The sequence below is a fragment of the Brassica rapa genome, chromosome A04 (genome assembly GCF_000309985.2).
Source record: "Brassica rapa cultivar Chiifu-401-42 chromosome A04, CAAS_Brap_v3.01, whole genome shotgun sequence".
In the NCBI taxonomy this organism is placed as follows: domain Eukaryota; kingdom Viridiplantae; phylum Streptophyta; class Magnoliopsida; order Brassicales; family Brassicaceae; genus Brassica; species Brassica rapa.
Genome location: NC_024798.2, coordinates 9,837,492 through 9,854,949, shown reverse-complemented (window position 1 = coordinate 9,854,949; position 17,458 = coordinate 9,837,492). Strand labels below are relative to the sequence as shown.

Genomic DNA, 17,458 nt, shown 5'->3' with positions numbered 1-17,458 from the left:
CGGAATCGTCGTAAACACCTCGTAACCAAAATCGTCGTAAACACCTCGTACCGTAAAAACTAGAAAAAAAAAGAAAAAGAAGAAATATACTGGATTTACATGTGGCAAGACTTCCAGCAATTATATTACTTAAGTCTCACCAACATAAATTCCAATATCTTCTTCTCTTCCTTTTTTCTCTAATTTTTATAATCTGAATAGGATTGGATTTGAGAGTATGAAGTGAGATAGGGTGTGATTTGGGAGTTTGGGTGTGGGTTGAGAAGGAGAGTTACAGGTATATTTATAGGGAAGCTTTCCTCGGTAATTCCACGTAAGCAAAATCGTCGTAACGTCGTCGTACCTAAAAAACACGGGCCTTTGTAATTCCTCGTAACTTCCTCGTATAATAAAATGCGGGCTTTTGTAATCTCTCGCTGTTTCGTCGTAAAAAAAACACGGGTCTCTGTAATTCGTCGTAAAATTACGAGGAATTTGCGACGGAATGTAATCTTATATATACACCCGGAATGCTCACTCTTTCTTTCCTCTCTACTTCCTCTCCACTTCCTCCCTATTTCGTTGCAATGGTAAGCCTCTCTAATTCCTCTCTAATTTGGTTAGTTTAGGTAGATTAGGTGGTTAGTATAGGAAATTTAGATAAGTTTACGGATCTTATGTTATTTAGTGTTGATTAGGTGGATAATGTTGGAAAATATACTGTTGACGAAATTTAAAAAATTAAATTTTTTTCTCAGGTTCGAAAAGGTAGACTTACTGCCCATTACAGAGAGATGTTCGGTGAGCCGGGTAGTCACCAACCAACGATTCACATGCCGAGGCGGATGTAACGGCGAGGAGTGATGAATTCTACCGGGCGATTAACGACCCTTAGTTCTTTTTAATTTCGGTTCTTGTATTATGAATTCAAAACTTATTTACATATAAAATATTTTGGTTTTGATTTTTTTAGAATTTTAATTTTATTAATAATTTAAATTATTTAAATTATTTTTTTAATTATAATTTTTTTTATTTCTGTAAAATAACGAAACGAAGTAAATTCGTAGTTATTTTGCGACTTCTTTACGTGGAAGCTTAACGAGGTTTTTACGAGGAAATGTTTACAAGGAAATAACGTGGAAAATTCACGTGGTCTTTACGAGGAAAGCTATCAAGGTATTTACGTTTACTTTACGAGTATTTACTTTCGAGTTATTTACGTGGCTTTAACGAGGAATGGCTTTCGAGGTATTTACGAGGAAATTTAGCGACGTCCTTACGTGGAAGCTTTACGTGGTCTTTACGACGAAATATTCTTCTTAGCTTTTACGACGAAATTATTTCCTCGCTACGTTACGACGAATTAGCGAGGATATATGCGTTACGACAAACGTATAACGACGAAACGGGTTTCCTCGCTAATTCCTCGTAACACTGCTTTTACGACGAAGTCACGAGGAAAACTGCGCTCGTAAAACTTGTGTTTTCTTGTAGTGTATATCTTTGACAAAAAGTCTAAGAAGTGGAAGAAGCGGAAAAGAGGTTTCTGTTTAGGAAGAATAAATTATGCTCCTCGGATATAGGAAGCAGCTTATTTCTTGCGAATATTGTTGAACATTGTCAGAGGGCCTACCAGTTATGATGACATTAAGACCTACGAGGGAGTTCTCTATCCTGAATACAAAGATGTCTGTTTTGCTCGTGGATTATTAGATGATGATCAGGAGTACATTGATGATCTTGTAAGGAGAAGCTATGAATGCTCTGCAAGTGATCTACGACAAGTGTTTGTTATTATGCTTATGAGTAACACTCTGTCTCTTCCAGAGGTCGTATGGGAAAACACGTGGCAGTATTTGTCTGAAGATATAGAGCATAACAGAAGGAAATATTTGAATAGACCAGGTTTGAACTTATTACTATGGACGCGATTAAGTAGTTTTTTTACCTATGTGTAAGCCGCAAATATATTTTGATCATGTATCTTATACATAAAGTTTTTTATTGGTAGGATTGGTGTTGAGCGACAATGACAAAAAAAAGTATGCCTTATTAGAGATTGAGAAGCTGTTGAGGCGTAACGGTACGTCTCTACCAAGATTAACGAAGAACCCAAAGCTGCCAAAGACAAGTACTCAGGATTTTAATGTCTTGATAGTAGATGAACGCAGCTATGATCGAAAAACATTTTTAGAGACTCTTGATAGAGATGTTCCTAAAATGACAGATGAGCAAAAGGAAATTTATGATCAGATTCTTGCTGCTGTGAATCAAGGAAATGGTGGAATGTTTTTTGTTTATGGATTTGGTGGAACTGGGAAAACTTTTCTCTGGAAGTTACTATCTGCAGCTATTCGATGCCAAGGAGATATTGTTCTAAACGTTGCTTCAAGTGGCATTGCTTCTTTGTTACTACCAGGAGGTAGGACTGCTCATTCAAGATTTGGTATCCCATTAAATCCAGACGAGTTTTCATCATGTACTATGCAGCCTGGAACTGATCAAGCTAATTTAGTCAAAGAATCATCACTCATTATATGGGACGAAGCGCCAATGATGGGCAAACATTGTTTTGATGCTTTGGATAGGAGCTTATCTGATATAGTTGGAAAGCATGCGAATCAGCCGTTTGGTGGAAAAGTTATTGTCTTCGGGGGTGACTTTAGGCAGGTTCTTCCTGTTATAAATGGAGCTGGTAGGGCTGAGATCGTTTTGGCTTCTCTGAATTCGTCATATCTTTGGGAGCACTGCAAAGTTCTGAAGCTCACCAAGAACATGCGTTTGTTATCGGATGGTTTGTCACCAGAAGAGGCTGCCGATCTTAGGGATTTTTCTGAGTGGATATTAAAAATTGGGGATGGTAAACTTGCAGAGCCCAATGATGGTGAAGCCGAAATCGATATTCCATCAGAGTTTCTTATAACAGACTCCAAAAATTCTATAGAAGCAATCAGCACAGCCATTTATGGTGATACTGCTTCTCTACATGAAAAGAAAGAGGCCAAGTTTTTCCAAGAGAGAGCTATCCTATGTCCGACTAATGAAGATGTCAATATGATTAATGACTACATGCTAGATATGCTGGATGGTATATTTATTTATTCTACATTCTTATTCGTTCTTACTTAGATGTATACAACAGATGTACTAATGATTGAGTTTTGCTTTCAGGTGATGAGAAGATTTACTTAAGTGCCGATAGTATAGACCCAAGAGATACGGGGTCAGTCAACAATGAAGCACTAGGACCTGATTTTCTTAACACTATTAAGGTGTCTGGTTTGCCTAACCATAGTCTTAGACTGAAGATTGGTTGTCCTGTCATGGTTCTGCGAAATATTGAGCATTCTGCTGGGTTAATGAACGGCACAAGACTACATATCACTCAACTAATGGACTTTATGGTTCAAGCTAGGATAATAACTGGAGAAAAGGTTGGAAAATTAGTAGATATTCCTAGATTGTTGATAACACCATCAGATACTCGACTGCCTTTTAAGATGCGCAGGAGGCAGTTGCCATTGGCAGTGGCGTTTGCTATTACAATAAACAAAAGCCAAGGGCAATCCCTATCTGAAGTTGGTATCTTTCTACCAAGACCTGTTTTTCACACGGACAACTCTACGTGGCTGTGTCTAGGGTGACTTCTAAAAAAGGTTTGAAGATTCTAGCTGTTGACAAAGATGGTAAACCTCAAAAGAAAACTACAAATGTTGTATTCAAAGAGGTGTTTGCTAATCTGGAAGAATATGTTTGACAAGGTAAATGTGTTTTTATTTACTTATAATCTATTAGTTTTGATCCAAACATACACAGATAAGTTATTTTTTTTTTCTTAATTTTGCCAATGCAGGTTTAAGATGTCTACAAACAAGATAGGCGTAGTATCTGTATTTGCTATTCATTTTGAAACCTAAGCCATTTTTCTTATTATTTTCTGGTGTTTTTTTAGCTCAAAGAATGAGTTTTACAACTATCTATTATTTTAGACGTTGTTGTTGCTATTAAGTAAGTTGGTCATAACACAATCATCCAAACAACATGCAATTTATCAATTATGAGATCAAGTTCAAAGGAAACAAATAACTATAACTATTGACACGATCGCAAGAACAATACTATATGTCCTATATTCATTTAATCTTATGACCTAACCGATAACCAATCTGTCTAATAACTTAACTTCAGCAAGAATTTACTAACCTTGACCCTTTTTAACCTGCTCTGTCGTCAGCTTCATTGTAATCTTTGAGAATATCTTCAAAAAACTGAATTCTATTACCTGCAAACGATATATTATGTTCAAGTAAATAAAAAATCTCAGTGAAGACGTTTACTTTACTAATATCAATCATCTTATTATCTTTACAAGGGTATATAAAAATCAAGCAATCTAAACAATCTCTAAGTACTTTACAACTCACAGGTATTTTGAGTATGAATAATAAAGAACTTATCTTTTTTTTTTTCATGTCGGCTTCCCCTTTGGTGTTTACGGATCTGCTCTCCTCTCGATCTCGATCACAATTATAACTCAACTCTTATCACAAAACATCACCACAGCCGCATCCGACGTTTCTTCAATTGATGTATTGCATGTTCACTTTTGCTTCGGCTATGTCTCGATTTCGTACTCAATCAAGAAAACTATGAACAGGAGACACAAAAATACATTGCGTTAATCTAAAACAGAGTATAACGAATTGATCTTTAAAAACCGTATACAGAGAAATTTGTACCTTGATACTGTCCATTAATCCATTCATAACATCTTCTAATTCAAAATCCCTAATAAACCGTCTGAGCTTCTCCTGTTGAACTCGCCGAATATATCCCTCTGTTTGGCTTTTCTTTCGATGAGAGAGTTTTTTTTTGGTCTTCTAACTGGTTTTTTTCCTGCGTAAAGTTGTTAGATATCTAATTGGACTTTTTTTATTAAACTTTTTCTCTTAAATGTTTATCATCAGCAATTTATAAGCCCATATAATAGATTAGATATATATTCGGATTACAACTATATATTATCGAATTTAGGTTCTAAATATGTACATATTTTTTAAAACCATGGAGATCGATTTTAATGATATACATAAATTCTGTCAAACTATATTTTATCTATAACTAAATAATGTTAATAATCAAATATGTACTTATGCATTTATAAATATTAAAACATAATATTTTACCTCATGCAAGTGAATGAGTATAGTAATTTATCAAATATTTATTTATTGACTATAAAATTAACAAACTACCACACACAAACTATATGACTAACAAAAATCTGTTTCAACCATCTCCTGCAACCTTTGCAGCAGCAGCAGCAGAGGCAACTGAAAGATGGAACAAATTGGCAGCCATTGAGGAAAAATTCTTTCGACAAAAGTCTTGTGTCAGGTGGCTGGGTGCAGGAGATCAGAATACGGTATTCTTCCACCGAGCTGTTCAGACAAGATCATCAAAAAATACCATCAAAAGTCTGGTTAATGAAGCTGGAGAAACACTCACAGACCTTGCAGATATCAAGAAGGAAGCGGTCATGTACTTTCAGAAATTTTACAAGTACAAGATCAGGGCACCGAAGAAGATTCCCTTCCCTTCCTGCAAGATTTACTAACCTATCGATGCTCTGAAGGCTCTGCTGCGGGGCTGGTAGCCCCTGTTTCCGCTGAGGAGATCATCTCTGCACTGCAAGCTCTGCCGAACGACAAGGTATCAGGGCCAGACGGGTTCACCAAGGAATTCTTTGTAGCGGCTTGGCCTGTTGTAGGAGCAGAGTTCATCATCTCAGTGCAATCCTTCTTTATATTTGGATTCTTACCCACTGGAGTTAATGCTACTATCCTTTCACTCATCCCGAAGACAGAGGAGGCACAGACCATGAGAGATTATAGACCTATAGCATGCTGTAACTTTCTCTATAAGGTTATCTCGAAAGTGCTCGCTCGTCGGCTTAAGACTATTCTCCCCGAGGCTATTGAACAGAATCAGAGTGCGTTTATCAAAGGGAGGTTGCTGCTGGAAAACGTTCTGCTAGCTTCTGAGCTTGTTAATGGGTATCATAAGCAATCAAATTCCAATAGAGCTGCCGTTAAGTTTGACATCTCCAAGGCATTTGACACGGTTAAATGGTCATTTATCACGTCTGTGTTGCGAGCGATGGGTCTGCCTGCGCAGTTTATTCTCTGGATAAGGGTATGTATCTCTACAGCGGCTTTCTCAGTCTCAGTGAATGGTAGCTTGGAAGGCTTCTTTACCAGCGCTAGAGGTATCAGACAGGGTTGTTCCCTTTCTCCGTACCTGTATGTTATCTTAAATAATATTCTCTCGAAGATGTTGAATAAGGCTGCAGCGACAAGGAAGTTTGATTACCACCCGCAATGTCGGGAAGTGAGGCTCACACATCTCAGCTTCGCCGATGACATCCTAGTTTTCAGCGATGGCTCTCTCAGTTCATTAAGGGGTATCTTGGAAGTAATGGAGCAGTTTGCTAATATCTCGGGTCTGTACATCAATGCCACTAAATCATCAGTATTTGCAACCGGGGGCAGTGTCTCTCCTATGCTAGAGGATGCAGAGAGGATTGGTATTAAGATTGGTTGCTTGCCTGTGAAGTATTTGGGCATGCCTTTAACTACAAAAGCTCTGTCTAAACAAGACTATGCGCCTTTACTGGACAAGGTACGTGGAAGAATGCTGTCTTGGAGGAACAAATGTCTATCCTATGCAGGCAGGCTTCAATTGATCAAATCTGTCATTGCAAGCATTGTTAATTTTTGGAGTCAAGCGTTCATCCTCCCCAAAGCTTGTCTAGATGAGATAGAGAGCATGTGTAGTGCTTTCCTCTGGTCCGGATCACCAAATCAGACTCACAAGGCTAAGGTGGCGTGGGATGATCTCTGCTGTCCCAAAGAAGAAGGAGGACTAGGAATAAGGAAGCTTCGGGACTCGTCGAAAGTGTTTGCTATGAGTTTAATTTGGAGGATCCTATCGAGAACAAGTTCCCTCTGGGTCTCTTGGATACAGCAGTACTTACTTCGGCAGAATTCATTTTGGGATGTAAAAGAGGATCAAAGGGGGTCGTGGATATGGAGAAAATTACTATTTTCTGAAGCTAAGACCACTTGTCTACCAGTTTCTACGGATAGAGGTAAATGATGGACGCACGGCGTTTTTCTGGTTTGATGATTGGCTACAAATAGGGAGACTCATAGACATCACGGGATCTATTGTAACATGCTATCTTGGAGTTCCTCGTTCTGCACGGGTGTGTGAAGCTGTTACACAGTCGAGTTGGAGCGTACGAGGGCATCGAAGTCGCCAGTTTCATGACTTGCACTCTCGCATTCAGAGAGAGCCAGTTCCAGACATCAACAGAGGCAGCGATGTTATGCTATGGAGGCATTCTGATGAATCCTATAAGCCTTGTTTCTCTTCGGCAAAAACATGGGAACAGATCAGAGAAAGAAAACCAACAGTTTTTTGGAGTAAAAGTGTTTGGTTTGCTCAAGGAGTTCCAAGGTTCTCCTTTATAGTCTGGTTGGCTGTTAAGAACAGATTAGCTACTGGTGACAGAATGAGAGTTTGGGGGTTGCAGCAAGGTTGTATGCTGTGTGGAGAGCCAGATGAGACCCGTGATCATGTCTTTTTTGCTTGTCCGTACTCATTTACTATCTGGGATAAGCTGGCAAATAGATTGAGTGGGAGTAGGACTGATCCAGATTGGACAATAACTCTGCAGTTTGTGTCTGAGAATAACCTGCAGGTCATGGATAAGATTCTGCTCAAAATGGTGTTTCAAACAACCATCTATCATATCTGGAGAGAAGAAATGGGAGGAGACATCAGGCGGGTTTTCGCAGTGTGGATCAGTTGGTTCGTATTATTGACAAGGCGATACGAAACAGAATAACGTCACTCCGGTACAGGGCTGATCACAAGAATGCCGGCTTAATGCAGAGATGGTTTGTTGTTTCGGACAACGCCTAGATAGAATTTCTTTTTGCAACATTTGCCTTGTAAATCTTATAAAATGGCACTTTAGAGTCTTGTAAATGTTCATTCTTTTTACAGTATCAATAAATTTCAAATTTCATCAAAAAAAAATCTGTTTCAACCATTTAGATATAAATAACTAATGTAATTCATCATTAACATTTTTTTACATCACCATATAATATAAGATATTTAATATAACAATTACATAATCTATAATAAACATAATAACAATTTAAACCGAAAACGAACAATTCAAACCGAAAACGAACATCCGCGCGGGCGCGTGGGTCAAGGTCTAGTAAAAAGTTAAAGAAGGCTGCATTTTAGAGCAACCAAAGTTATGTTCTCACAAACTTTAGAAACTGAGTTTATAGGAAAACATATGAGAGCAAACCTTTAATATAGGGCTTGGACCAATAAGTTTTTTCTCTAGTTTCACTTGTGAACTTAGCTTAGTCGCTTGGTGCACTGTATTCTTTGGCTCGGGATTTCAGATTTTGATGTTAGAGAACTCATTAAAGGGACGACGAGATATTTTTGATACAAAGGACAAAACTACTTCATCATCATAAACACAAAATATAAAATAGTTCTACTACTTCTTTAGCAAATACATTCCATCTCTCAACTCTAGTTTCTCTTCAGCGACTAACCGAGAAAGAAAGCTCTGAAGCTGTTGCAGTGACTTGTCATAAGCAGGATCAGCTACATAGAACATCTACAAAGCAAAGAAAACAAAACAAACTTGTAAATTCAATGTGAGAAGAGGTTTGATGCCTTTTGATTGTACATACCTTGAGTCTGTTATGGATCCCATCTACTGCCATGCTACCATTTGTGAGCATTGCCATAATGAAGTTCTGAAAAACATTGTTGAGAATTTGTTTAGATTTTTAGGCAAAATGATAAGTAGAATAAAATTTGCCCTTAAGCATCATTAATACCTTGTATATTGTCGTTTCTTTGCGAAGCTGGTCTTCCACATAGGCTATCGATCTTTCACTCTCTTCATCACTCGCCAAAATCTCCTCGCTTTCGTTCTTTCCAGAATTAGTCATGGACTCAACAAGTGTAAACACATTGGCATTTGACTCTCTCAAAACTCCCTAAGTTCACAAAACTTTATTAGGTAGCTATTTCTTCAAACGAATGGCTTATAAACTTCAAGCATGAGACTACATCCACAAAATGTACCTGGCTTATCCAGAAGTTTACTCTTCGGTTTAATAGGTCAATGGGTATCCCAATGGCTGCAGCAAGATCTATAGAGGTCCAACTGAAAGATATACACGATTTTAGTAACATTGGAAGAAGAAATTATTCAAAATGGTTGATTCACGAAAGTTACATTTTCTTTTCTTGAAATTGCATGATAATGGCTGCATGTGTGGGGGAAACTGTGAACTGCATAGCCCTGTCTTCAAATTGCAACTCCAACTGAAATTCATCCAAACCGTTTCAAAGAGATTACATTTTTCAGTATCTGCTTTCTCTGGTAATCAAAACAAAACATGAATCATACCTTGACAGTGCCAAGATTTTTCTTCCAAAGTAGTTTACGAGGGGTCTTGATTTCGTGATATCGATTGGCATAATCTGATAGCAGCTTGTCAATAGGAGCAGGTAACTCTAGAGGCTCATCCTGAAAAATCCTCCTCCAATCAAGTAAATGGAAGCAATTATATTTATTTAACATATATGGATGAAAAATCAGAATGAAGAATATATGAGTACCTGAATTGGTGGCCAGAAGTTTGTTGAAAGTATTTTTGAGGTAAGAATATCAACAGACAGCTCACTCTCTACTACCTCAGCGCCTAAAGACAAGGATGAACACATATAATATTCAAACAGGAATCCACATTGCATGGGTAAAATTGAGAACAAGTTAGAAATATAACCTGTTTGAGATGTCTTTTTAATGTTAGTGTTCACTCTCTTGGAATCAATCAGGTCGTTCAGCATTATCTCACATCTTTGCATACTAGCTTCTCCAAAATGTATCTGTTGGCAACAATGGAGAAAATAGACCAATAGTTTGGCTAGATAAAACTCAAGAGTGAAAAAAGAAATGGAGTTTACCTTAAGAAGCTCGACAGTGCGTATCTCAGTTTCAATGTCATAATCAATCTTGTTGAGAAGCTTCTCAGCGAGCATGACACGATACTCGTTCACTAGTTGCTCACTAGATCCAATTATATCAACAAGCATTCCAAGTATGTCTACTTTCCTCTCACTGAGGCTACCTTTTGAAGGACCAGCCTCGAGAGGGTCCGGTTCCCATCTGAAGACAAAGCAGGTCAGACAAATCCAATGCCACGGAAGATGATAGAACAAGATAATATTCAACAGAAAGGATACCGAGATGCATTGATCCAGGCTTGCTTATCATCGGTGTGAAAATCATCATCAAACCCAACATTCTCTTGATTTTCTTCATCCCTCATCAACTCTTCAAGAAGACTATCCCCAGGGTTTCCGGAACCATTTCTATTCCCTCCGCTTCCATCCGTGAGCATAGTGACAATACATTTAATGGTGTCTTTCCGTCCGCGTAAATAGTCTCTGATTGGCTCAGCCACTGGTTCCAGAAACACACCAGATGGGTCTATTGCTCTAAAGGCTTTAATGGTCAACACATACTGATGGAATATATCATTTGTTGACGCACCAGCAGTGAGCAAACGATATTTCAGCGACGAGATAAAAGATTCGACTAGCTTAGAGTGCTGTCGGGTATATTCCAGACACTGCTTCAAGTCCTCAATAGCAGGAGAACTGTTGCATGAACAAAGTTTCCATCAGAGATGCAGACTTTTTTGCAACTTGTGGGGATAAAAGAAATACGAAATACCTCTCAGGATAATCAACAATGATCTCAAATAGTTTCGCTATCCTTAAATCTTGCAATGTCTCATACGCAAAATATTCAAGTAGTAATTTCCACCTTCCAATTCCTTGGGAAGGAGTCACAACTTTGGAAAAGCTTGGAGAAGGACAACAATCCAGAGGAGAGGTAAGGCCACATGCTGTGGTATCATAACTTATGGAATCACCAATATAACAAAGAAGCGCACTGAGGAACTGAAGAGGGACTGTCTGGAAAGAGAAATAAAATGTCAGGAATCGCCGAATAACCCAAATAGTCTAATGGCACAGTGAGAATCTAAGCGTACCTGAATCCATTCTTTTATTGGTCCCAAAACAGAAGTCCTGTAATCATCACCAGCCAGATCATGCACTTTCGACTGGAGATATATACACATTGCCAAACAGGACACACGTTACATTTATACTGACTACACATACAGTGTTTATAAGTCTCACTGATGCAGATGCATAAAAGTACCTTGAGAAGCAAAAAGATTGCGGAAGCATAAGCGTTTTCAGCCATAGAAGTGAAACCAAGGCTTCTAAGGTCACAGACCACCTTCCCAATGTTCTTCACAAACTCATCATGTCTTGAATATCCTTCATCAACATCCAAATCCATGCCATCACTCTCGAGTTGTTGGGCGTCATCTTCATCCATGATTGTGCTTAGCTCCTCCAGCTTTTCCTTAAAATAGCAGTGGAGTATTTCTAACAACATACATAATAAAGAGAGGAAATTCATGAGAGTAATAACTGAACATGGTCAAAAACAAGTGGAAGAGATATCAGGAAGGATCACTACTGCCCCCAATGGTTGTTTCATCGAAAATCAACAAAAAAAAAGAAGCCATGGAAAGATGTTTATACCAGGAAAATGCTGAGGGAGAGTAGTCATCAAAGTAGAAGACAACATTGACTGGAATCTCGAAAAAATTTGAGCTCTTTCAGCATCTGAGCTCAGTCTTTTTTCTTTAAACGACTGCAAAGCATGAACAACCATGGATATACACTTCTCATTATACTGCTTCTCTGTAGATATTTCTTCCAAAGCTTTGGACAACAATTGGTGAACCTCTTCTCCGCAATCCTGTCCGAAAAGCATCTACTTTTAGTCTTACGAAATTAAAAAAAAACGAAAACTGTCAATCTCAGAATATTTAGGCATCCACCAAGCATCGTATCTACTTACAGTATGGTTCTTATCGCTGTAATCATCAAAATGATGCCCAAAACTCGATGCACCACTCTTGTCGAAAGCTTGCTGAAACAAAACAAGTGTCCGCATAAAAGATCATCACAAGACAAGAACCATACAGCACTAAGTTAAGAAACCGGGAAGCACAGAGTAGAATCAAACAAGGAAATTTTATACTACCTCGAGTGATCTTAGAAAGTGGTCACAAACAAGAGAATCAAGGCCGTAGTTGCAGAGAGTAGAAACATGAGACACGAACTCCTTCTCGACTGCGAAGTCTCCGGCGCCGGCAATGAGAGACTCCACGGTGGTGAAAAACCCATCGTAGCTTTCTGTAATTTCCCGAATCGCATCGTCCGATAGAGTCTCTAGATTGTACTCGAAAAGTTGCATCTTTTTTTAACTACACAGCTCCCGTCTTCGCGAATTAAGGATGTTTCACCGAAGCAAGACTCTATTTTGATCAGTCCCATCGAAACAAGTATTGATTCGGTGCCCAATTTGAATCAATCAATTCAATAAATAGATCGAATTTTCAGTCATTTTGTCAGAAACCAACGTCTAAACCGAAACGAACCGCAAATCAATCATCGGCTTAACCATTTTAAATAACGAACTATGCAGGCCTATGTTGGGCTTGGACGAAAATGATCCGAAAGAACCGGTTATGCATAAAGCCGGATAAGTAAAACCGCCGGATTAGTAAAACCGGAAATATAAAATTGCAATAACTCTTCCTCCTTCTATTATTCTCTGCAACAGCTCTTTAGGGTTTACGGTTTGTGCAATCTCTAAAGCGATTTCAATGGCGGACGATGATTATAACGAAGTTGATGACTTGGGGTATCCTCTCTTTCTCTCTCCCCCTCTATCGGTTTCCTATGCTTGTACTAGGTCTCGCTCGATTTCAAAGGGTTCAGTTTTCTCCTCGAAGAATTGTAAACTTCTGAGAGAAATTAGATTAGTTATCGTCAATATTGAAACTTGTCCATTGGCTTATTCGATGAACTTTTTTTGTTTCAATTGAATGCCGGTTGATATATAAAGAGGCTATTTTTGCGACTGCTAAATTTTTTTTAGAGCTCTTGATTCACAGAGATACTTTTAGTGTTCTTTACAAAAGATAAAGTTTACAGGTTGCTAAGTTTTGATGCTATGGTTAAACCCCATTTATCATGTTGTTTTCATTTGGTGGTTCAATTTGTTAATGTTTGTCTTGGCTCTTTTTTTTTCTTTTCTTTCCTGCAGTTATGAGGATGAGCCAGCGGAGCCTGAGATTGAAGTAAGTTGGAAATTTTCTTCCTTGGATATTGCCAGCTAGTTTCTGATTAGTTATTTTTTTATGAGTAGGAAGGAATAGATGAAGATGCTGATATGAAGGATAACGACGATATCAATGGAGAGCCTCTTGAAACAGAAGACAAGGTCGAGACAGAACCTGTACAACGTCCTCGGAAAACTTCCAAGTTTATGACCAAGTATGAACGTGCACGCATCCTCGGCACTCGTGCTCTGCAGATTAGGTCTGCTTCTGCCCTTCTTCTGTTGCTATTGCTTCATGTCTCTCACTCAAGTTATAGAACTTGATGAGGGGTACTTATTAATACAACTCATGACAGTCTTTGTTCCATGTCATATATTGTCGTTAAATAGGTTTGATAATGTTGATTCTTTTAATGGGCACTCACTCACTTACTTACCCTTCACCTCATATCTTAAGTTTGTTAATAATTTATCATCATGTGGTGTAAAAGCTCGATGAGGGCACTCTATTCAGCTGAGATCAATCTTTGTTCTGTTTCGTATAACCGTTAAGTTGGATCGAGAAGTTTGATTCTTTATGCTGCTGTTTTTTTTGGCTGATACAGCATGAATGCTCCTGTCATGGTTGAGCTTGAGGGTGAGACTGACCCACTTGAGGTGCTTACTACTTTACTTGGACTCACTTTTTCTTTATCCTTGTTTGTTCTGGACCTTTGTGCTAAACTTTTATGATATTGGCGTATAAGATTGCTATGAAGGAGCTGAGGCAAAGGAAGATACCCTTCACTATTAGACGTTACCTACCTGATGGGAGGTGAGTTTTTACACGTTAGTCATTATATTGATGATGATTCTTCACTTTGTTCACTTGACATATGTTTCTTTTGTTGTGTTTATAATGATTCTGAATTAGTTTTGAGGAATGGGGAGTTGATGAATTGATCGTTGAAGACTCGTGGAAACGTCAAGTTGGTGGTGATTGATATAAATCTTGTTATATTACCCAAATATTAATATGTATTGTGCAAGAAGCTCGTTAACTTATGATGACGGTTGATGAATTCTCTGCTATGTTGCTCCAAAGTTAAAATGTAGTTAACCGGCATGTTTACTTTTTGCCATAACCGACAATGGAGGAAAAGTGAACCGGAAATATAAAGACATCTGATTAGCAACTAGTATATTCAAAATATTGTCGGCTAGTGCCTATATTACAAACGTGTTATGTACAACTTAACTTGGTCGTTACATCTATAACATAATGCAAACAATTCGAGTTCAAAATTGAATTTTGGTTTTTGGTTAACTTTTAAATTTTTTGTTCCGGTTATATTCGGTTAACTTAAAACCAAACGGTATAGAGATTAAACCCACCGAATCAGAAGTACAGCTTCCTGAAACTCTCCCGGCGACTCAGAGCAGTAGAGTCAAACTCCAGCTTCAACAATGGCGGACCACCACCACAATCATCACCAACAACATCGACCAAATCGTCTTTCATTGCCTGCCCGATCAATCGGAAGAGCTTACCCTTCGTTCCCATACACTCCAACACCAACCCCTTCCAAAACCCGAACCAGATCGATCCATGGAACCACTAGATCCTCAATCTCATTTCTCCTCCTCATCCTCTTCTCTTTACGATCCCTCTACTCTCTCCTCCCCTTCCTCCGCTCTTCCCCTTCCTTCTCTCTCTTCCCTTTCACCTTCCTCGTCTCCCTCCTCTCGTTCCTCTTCTCTCTCGCCTTCACTCTCTTCTCTCCCTCCAAGAAAGACTCGTTCCTCCGCCACAACCGCACCGCCTTCTCGATCACCTTATCTCAAACGAAGCTCATACTCGCGAAATCGGTGTTTCTAGCGGTCGTCTTCCTCCTCCGATTCCAAGCTCTCCGCTACTGCAGCGCAGCCGCTATGATCTTGGCCGAGCTCTCCGGCACAGTCTCCGCCAGAGTCTTGTCAGGCGATCATGGATCATCCAAGGTTCGTGGGTTTTGCATTTTGTTCGCTGGGCTGTTGCTGTTATCGATCAGCTGGGATCGTGTAGACTGCTTCCCTTTCTCCTCGTCGTCTCTACAGAACTGCTTGAGAATATGGCCTATGCTGCTTCCGTTTCTATCTGGCTTCTTAGGCTGCTACGAGAAGGTTTCCATGAACTGGGTCGAGATCAAACAGCTTGATCAGAAACGGGTTCGTTTGATAACCTTGTTTCTAACCACCGTGTTGCTGTTCCCGCTTGCTCTCTGGAGCTTTGTTGAAAGTGATGAAGCTGGTGTCTCCTTTGGGAATCTAGGTTGGCCTTTAGCTAACACTGTTGTGTTCGGAGTACTCTTGAGTGAGAGTTACAACGACGATAAGTTGAAGAAAGACTCTGAGAGGGAGTTTCTCGTTACGTTTCTTTGCACTATTGTTTTGGAGCTCTTCTACTTTCCCGAGCTTTCTCTTTGGGGACTGTTGCTGTGTGGTTTCTTGCTTTACGTTGCGGTTAGAGAGTTAGACTCTTCGGATTATCAAGAGATTGGGATGGAATCTCCTGAGTCGTTCTCCGCCGTGTTTATGAAACCTATCCGTCATATTTTGAGTGAGAAGAAGTCTAGAAAGATTGCGCTTTTTCTTCTGATCAACACTGCGTATATGGTTGTTGAGTTTGTGGCGGGTTTCATGAGCAATAGTCTTGGACTTATCTCGGATGCTTGTCACATGTTGTTTGATTGTGCTGCTTTGGCGATTGGGTTGTATGCTTCTTATATCTCTCGTCTTCCTGCTAACCATCAGTTCAACTATGGTCGTGGGAGATTCGAGGTGCTTTCTGGTTATGTTAACGCGGTGTTTCTTGTTCTTGTTGGAGCTCTCATTGTGCTTGAGTCGATTGAGAGGATCTTGGATCCTCAGGAGATTTCTACTAGTAGTCTTTTGGTTGTCTCGATTGGTGGGCTTCTTGTGAATGTTGTTGGGTTGATCTTTTTCCATGAGGAGCATCATCATGCTCATGGTGGAGGATCTGGTTGCACACATTCTCACTCCCACCAGTCTCATAAACATGAGGAGCATCATGATCATGATGATCATCAGCATCATTCCCATAGCCATAAACATGAAGAGCATCATGATCATCATCAGCATCATTCCCATAATCACAAAAATGAGGAGAGTCATGACCACAACCATGACCATCATCATCATTCCCATAGCCATACTCATGAGGAGCATCATGAAGACAACCACAGCCACGGGAACGACCATGGCCATCATCACCATTCTGATCATAAACCCGCAAAAGGTGAGATCAAGGAGCATCACCACATTGACCATAACATGGAAGGGATCTTCCTTCATGTTTTAGCAGACACCATGGGGAGTGTTGGAGTTGTGGTTTCGACACTCTTGATCAAATACAAGGGATGGTTAGTTGCAGATCCAGCAAGCTCGATCTTCATCTCCATCCTCATCATCGCTTCAGTCATTCCGTTGCTCAGAAACTCTGCAGGGATTCTACTGCAGAGAGTCCCCAAGGCTCACGAGCACGACCTGAGAGAAGCCATGAGGAACATCCTCAAGACGAAAGGCGTTTGCAGTATCCAGAGACTACATGTATGGAGCTTCACGAACTCAGACGTGGTGGCTACTCTCCATCTCCTTGTGTCAGGTGATTCAGATAAGACGGATACTAAGTTGCAAGTCTCGCATTTGTTAGAAGATGCAGGAGTGAAGGATTTGACTTTGCAGGTTGAATTTGTTAACTCATAGCAATTTATATAGTTTTGAGAGTTGTCACTGAACACATAAACATCTAAAACTTGTTTCAAAATAAAATGTTTCATTGCAGTTCTGTGGATTTTCATTAAAGACATGACCACATATGAATAGTGTAGTAAATCGAACAAAAAGTCCGACTTCAAAACTTCTGTTCTGCAGTTACATTATGCGTAAAAGCAATGGTGTTATAGCTATTACAAAGTGTTTTTTTTTTTAAATCCTTTCAACATTGCAAGTGAGAGTGAAGTGTAAACTTTGAGTATTTGTTATAAACTTCTAAGTTTCGTGTTCTGTTTTGGTTATATAGAGAGTGATAGAAAAGTAACATAGATCAGAAGCAAATGATTTGAAATTTAATTCTGTTCAGAAAAAAGAAGGATCTTCTGTGACAAT

General features: G+C 39.2%; 3 protein-coding genes and 1 pseudogene across 6 annotated transcripts in view; 3 read left to right on the top strand and 1 right to left on the bottom strand.

Moving 5' to 3' along the window:
- Positions 1–1,218: 1,218 nt before the first annotated feature.
- On the top strand, positions 1,219–4,293 carry LOC117133337 (annotated as a pseudogene).
- A 4,175-nt stretch (positions 4,294–8,468) lies between these two features.
- Positions 8,469–17,458, bottom strand: part of LOC103863945 (anaphase-promoting complex subunit 2) — a 31,844-nt gene continuing 22,854 nt past the window's right edge. Inside the window, exons 1-16 of one of the 3 annotated variants that reach the window (XM_009141708.3) lie at positions 12,230–12,678; positions 12,044–12,115; positions 11,722–11,941; positions 11,330–11,562; positions 11,157–11,228; positions 10,835–11,079; positions 10,342–10,758; positions 10,063–10,264; positions 9,882–9,984; positions 9,715–9,797; positions 9,503–9,622; positions 9,329–9,417; positions 9,175–9,256; positions 8,925–9,086; positions 8,775–8,840; positions 8,469–8,698 (exon numbers count right to left, since the gene is read on the bottom strand). In XM_009141708.3, the coding sequence (XP_009139956.1) occupies positions 8,576–8,698; positions 8,775–8,840; positions 8,925–9,086; positions 9,175–9,256; positions 9,329–9,417; positions 9,503–9,622; positions 9,715–9,797; positions 9,882–9,984; positions 10,063–10,264; positions 10,342–10,758; positions 10,835–11,079; positions 11,157–11,228; positions 11,330–11,562; positions 11,722–11,941; positions 12,044–12,115; positions 12,230–12,442 (2,502 nt within the window). In that variant the 5' untranslated portion in view covers positions 12,443–12,678 and the 3' untranslated portion in view covers positions 8,469–8,575. Of the gene's footprint in view, positions 8,699–8,774; positions 8,841–8,924; positions 9,087–9,174; positions 9,257–9,328; positions 9,418–9,502; positions 9,623–9,714; positions 9,798–9,881; positions 10,265–10,341; positions 10,759–10,834; positions 11,080–11,156; positions 11,229–11,329; positions 11,563–11,721; positions 11,942–12,043; positions 12,116–12,229; positions 12,679–17,458 lie in introns of those variants that run through there. The other 2 variants (XM_033290603.1, XM_033290602.1) reach the window with 2 other exon arrangements.
- On the top strand, positions 12,718–14,429 carry LOC103863944 (DNA-directed RNA polymerases II, IV and V subunit 6A). The gene is made up of 6 exons (XM_009141707.3): positions 12,718–12,892; positions 13,298–13,331; positions 13,400–13,572; positions 13,918–13,969; positions 14,059–14,126; positions 14,226–14,429. The coding sequence occupies exons 1-6, from the start codon at positions 12,855–12,857 to the stop codon at positions 14,293–14,295; spliced, it is 435 nt and encodes a 144-aa protein (XP_009139955.1). The 5' UTR covers positions 12,718–12,854; the 3' UTR covers positions 14,296–14,429.
- Positions 14,505–17,356, top strand: LOC103863943 (probable zinc transporter protein DDB_G0291141). Of its 2 annotated transcripts, XM_033290604.1 has the most exons (2): positions 14,505–17,035; positions 17,136–17,356. In XM_033290604.1, the coding sequence occupies exons 1-2, from the start codon at positions 14,759–14,761 to the stop codon at positions 17,160–17,162; spliced, it is 2,304 nt and encodes a 767-aa protein (XP_033146495.1). In that variant the 5' UTR covers positions 14,505–14,758; the 3' UTR covers positions 17,163–17,356. The 2 variants fall into 2 exon arrangements, with proteins under 2 accessions (XP_033146495.1, XP_009139954.1); XM_009141706.3 differs by having other exon boundaries at positions 14,505–17,138.

Excerpts from the sequence above, each read along its gene's own strand:
- LOC103863944 (XM_009141707.3), top strand. The coding sequence starts at position 12,855 with ATGGCGGACGATGATTATAACGAAGTTGATGACTTGGG. Across the intron at positions 13,573-13,917 it reads ACTCGTGCTCTGCAGATTAG|CATGAATGCTCCTGTCATGG; the intron begins GTCTGCTTCTGC and ends TGGCTGATACAG. Across the intron at positions 14,127-14,225 it reads CGTTACCTACCTGATGGGAG|TTTTGAGGAATGGGGAGTTG; the intron begins GTGAGTTTTTAC and ends ATTCTGAATTAG.
- LOC103863943 (XM_033290604.1), top strand. The coding sequence starts at position 14,759 with ATGGCGGACCACCACCACAATCATCACCAACAACATCGACCAAATCGT. Across the intron at positions 17,036-17,135 it reads TGAAGGATTTGACTTTGCAG|TTCTGTGGATTTTCATTAAA; the intron begins GTTGAATTTGTT and ends GTTTCATTGCAG.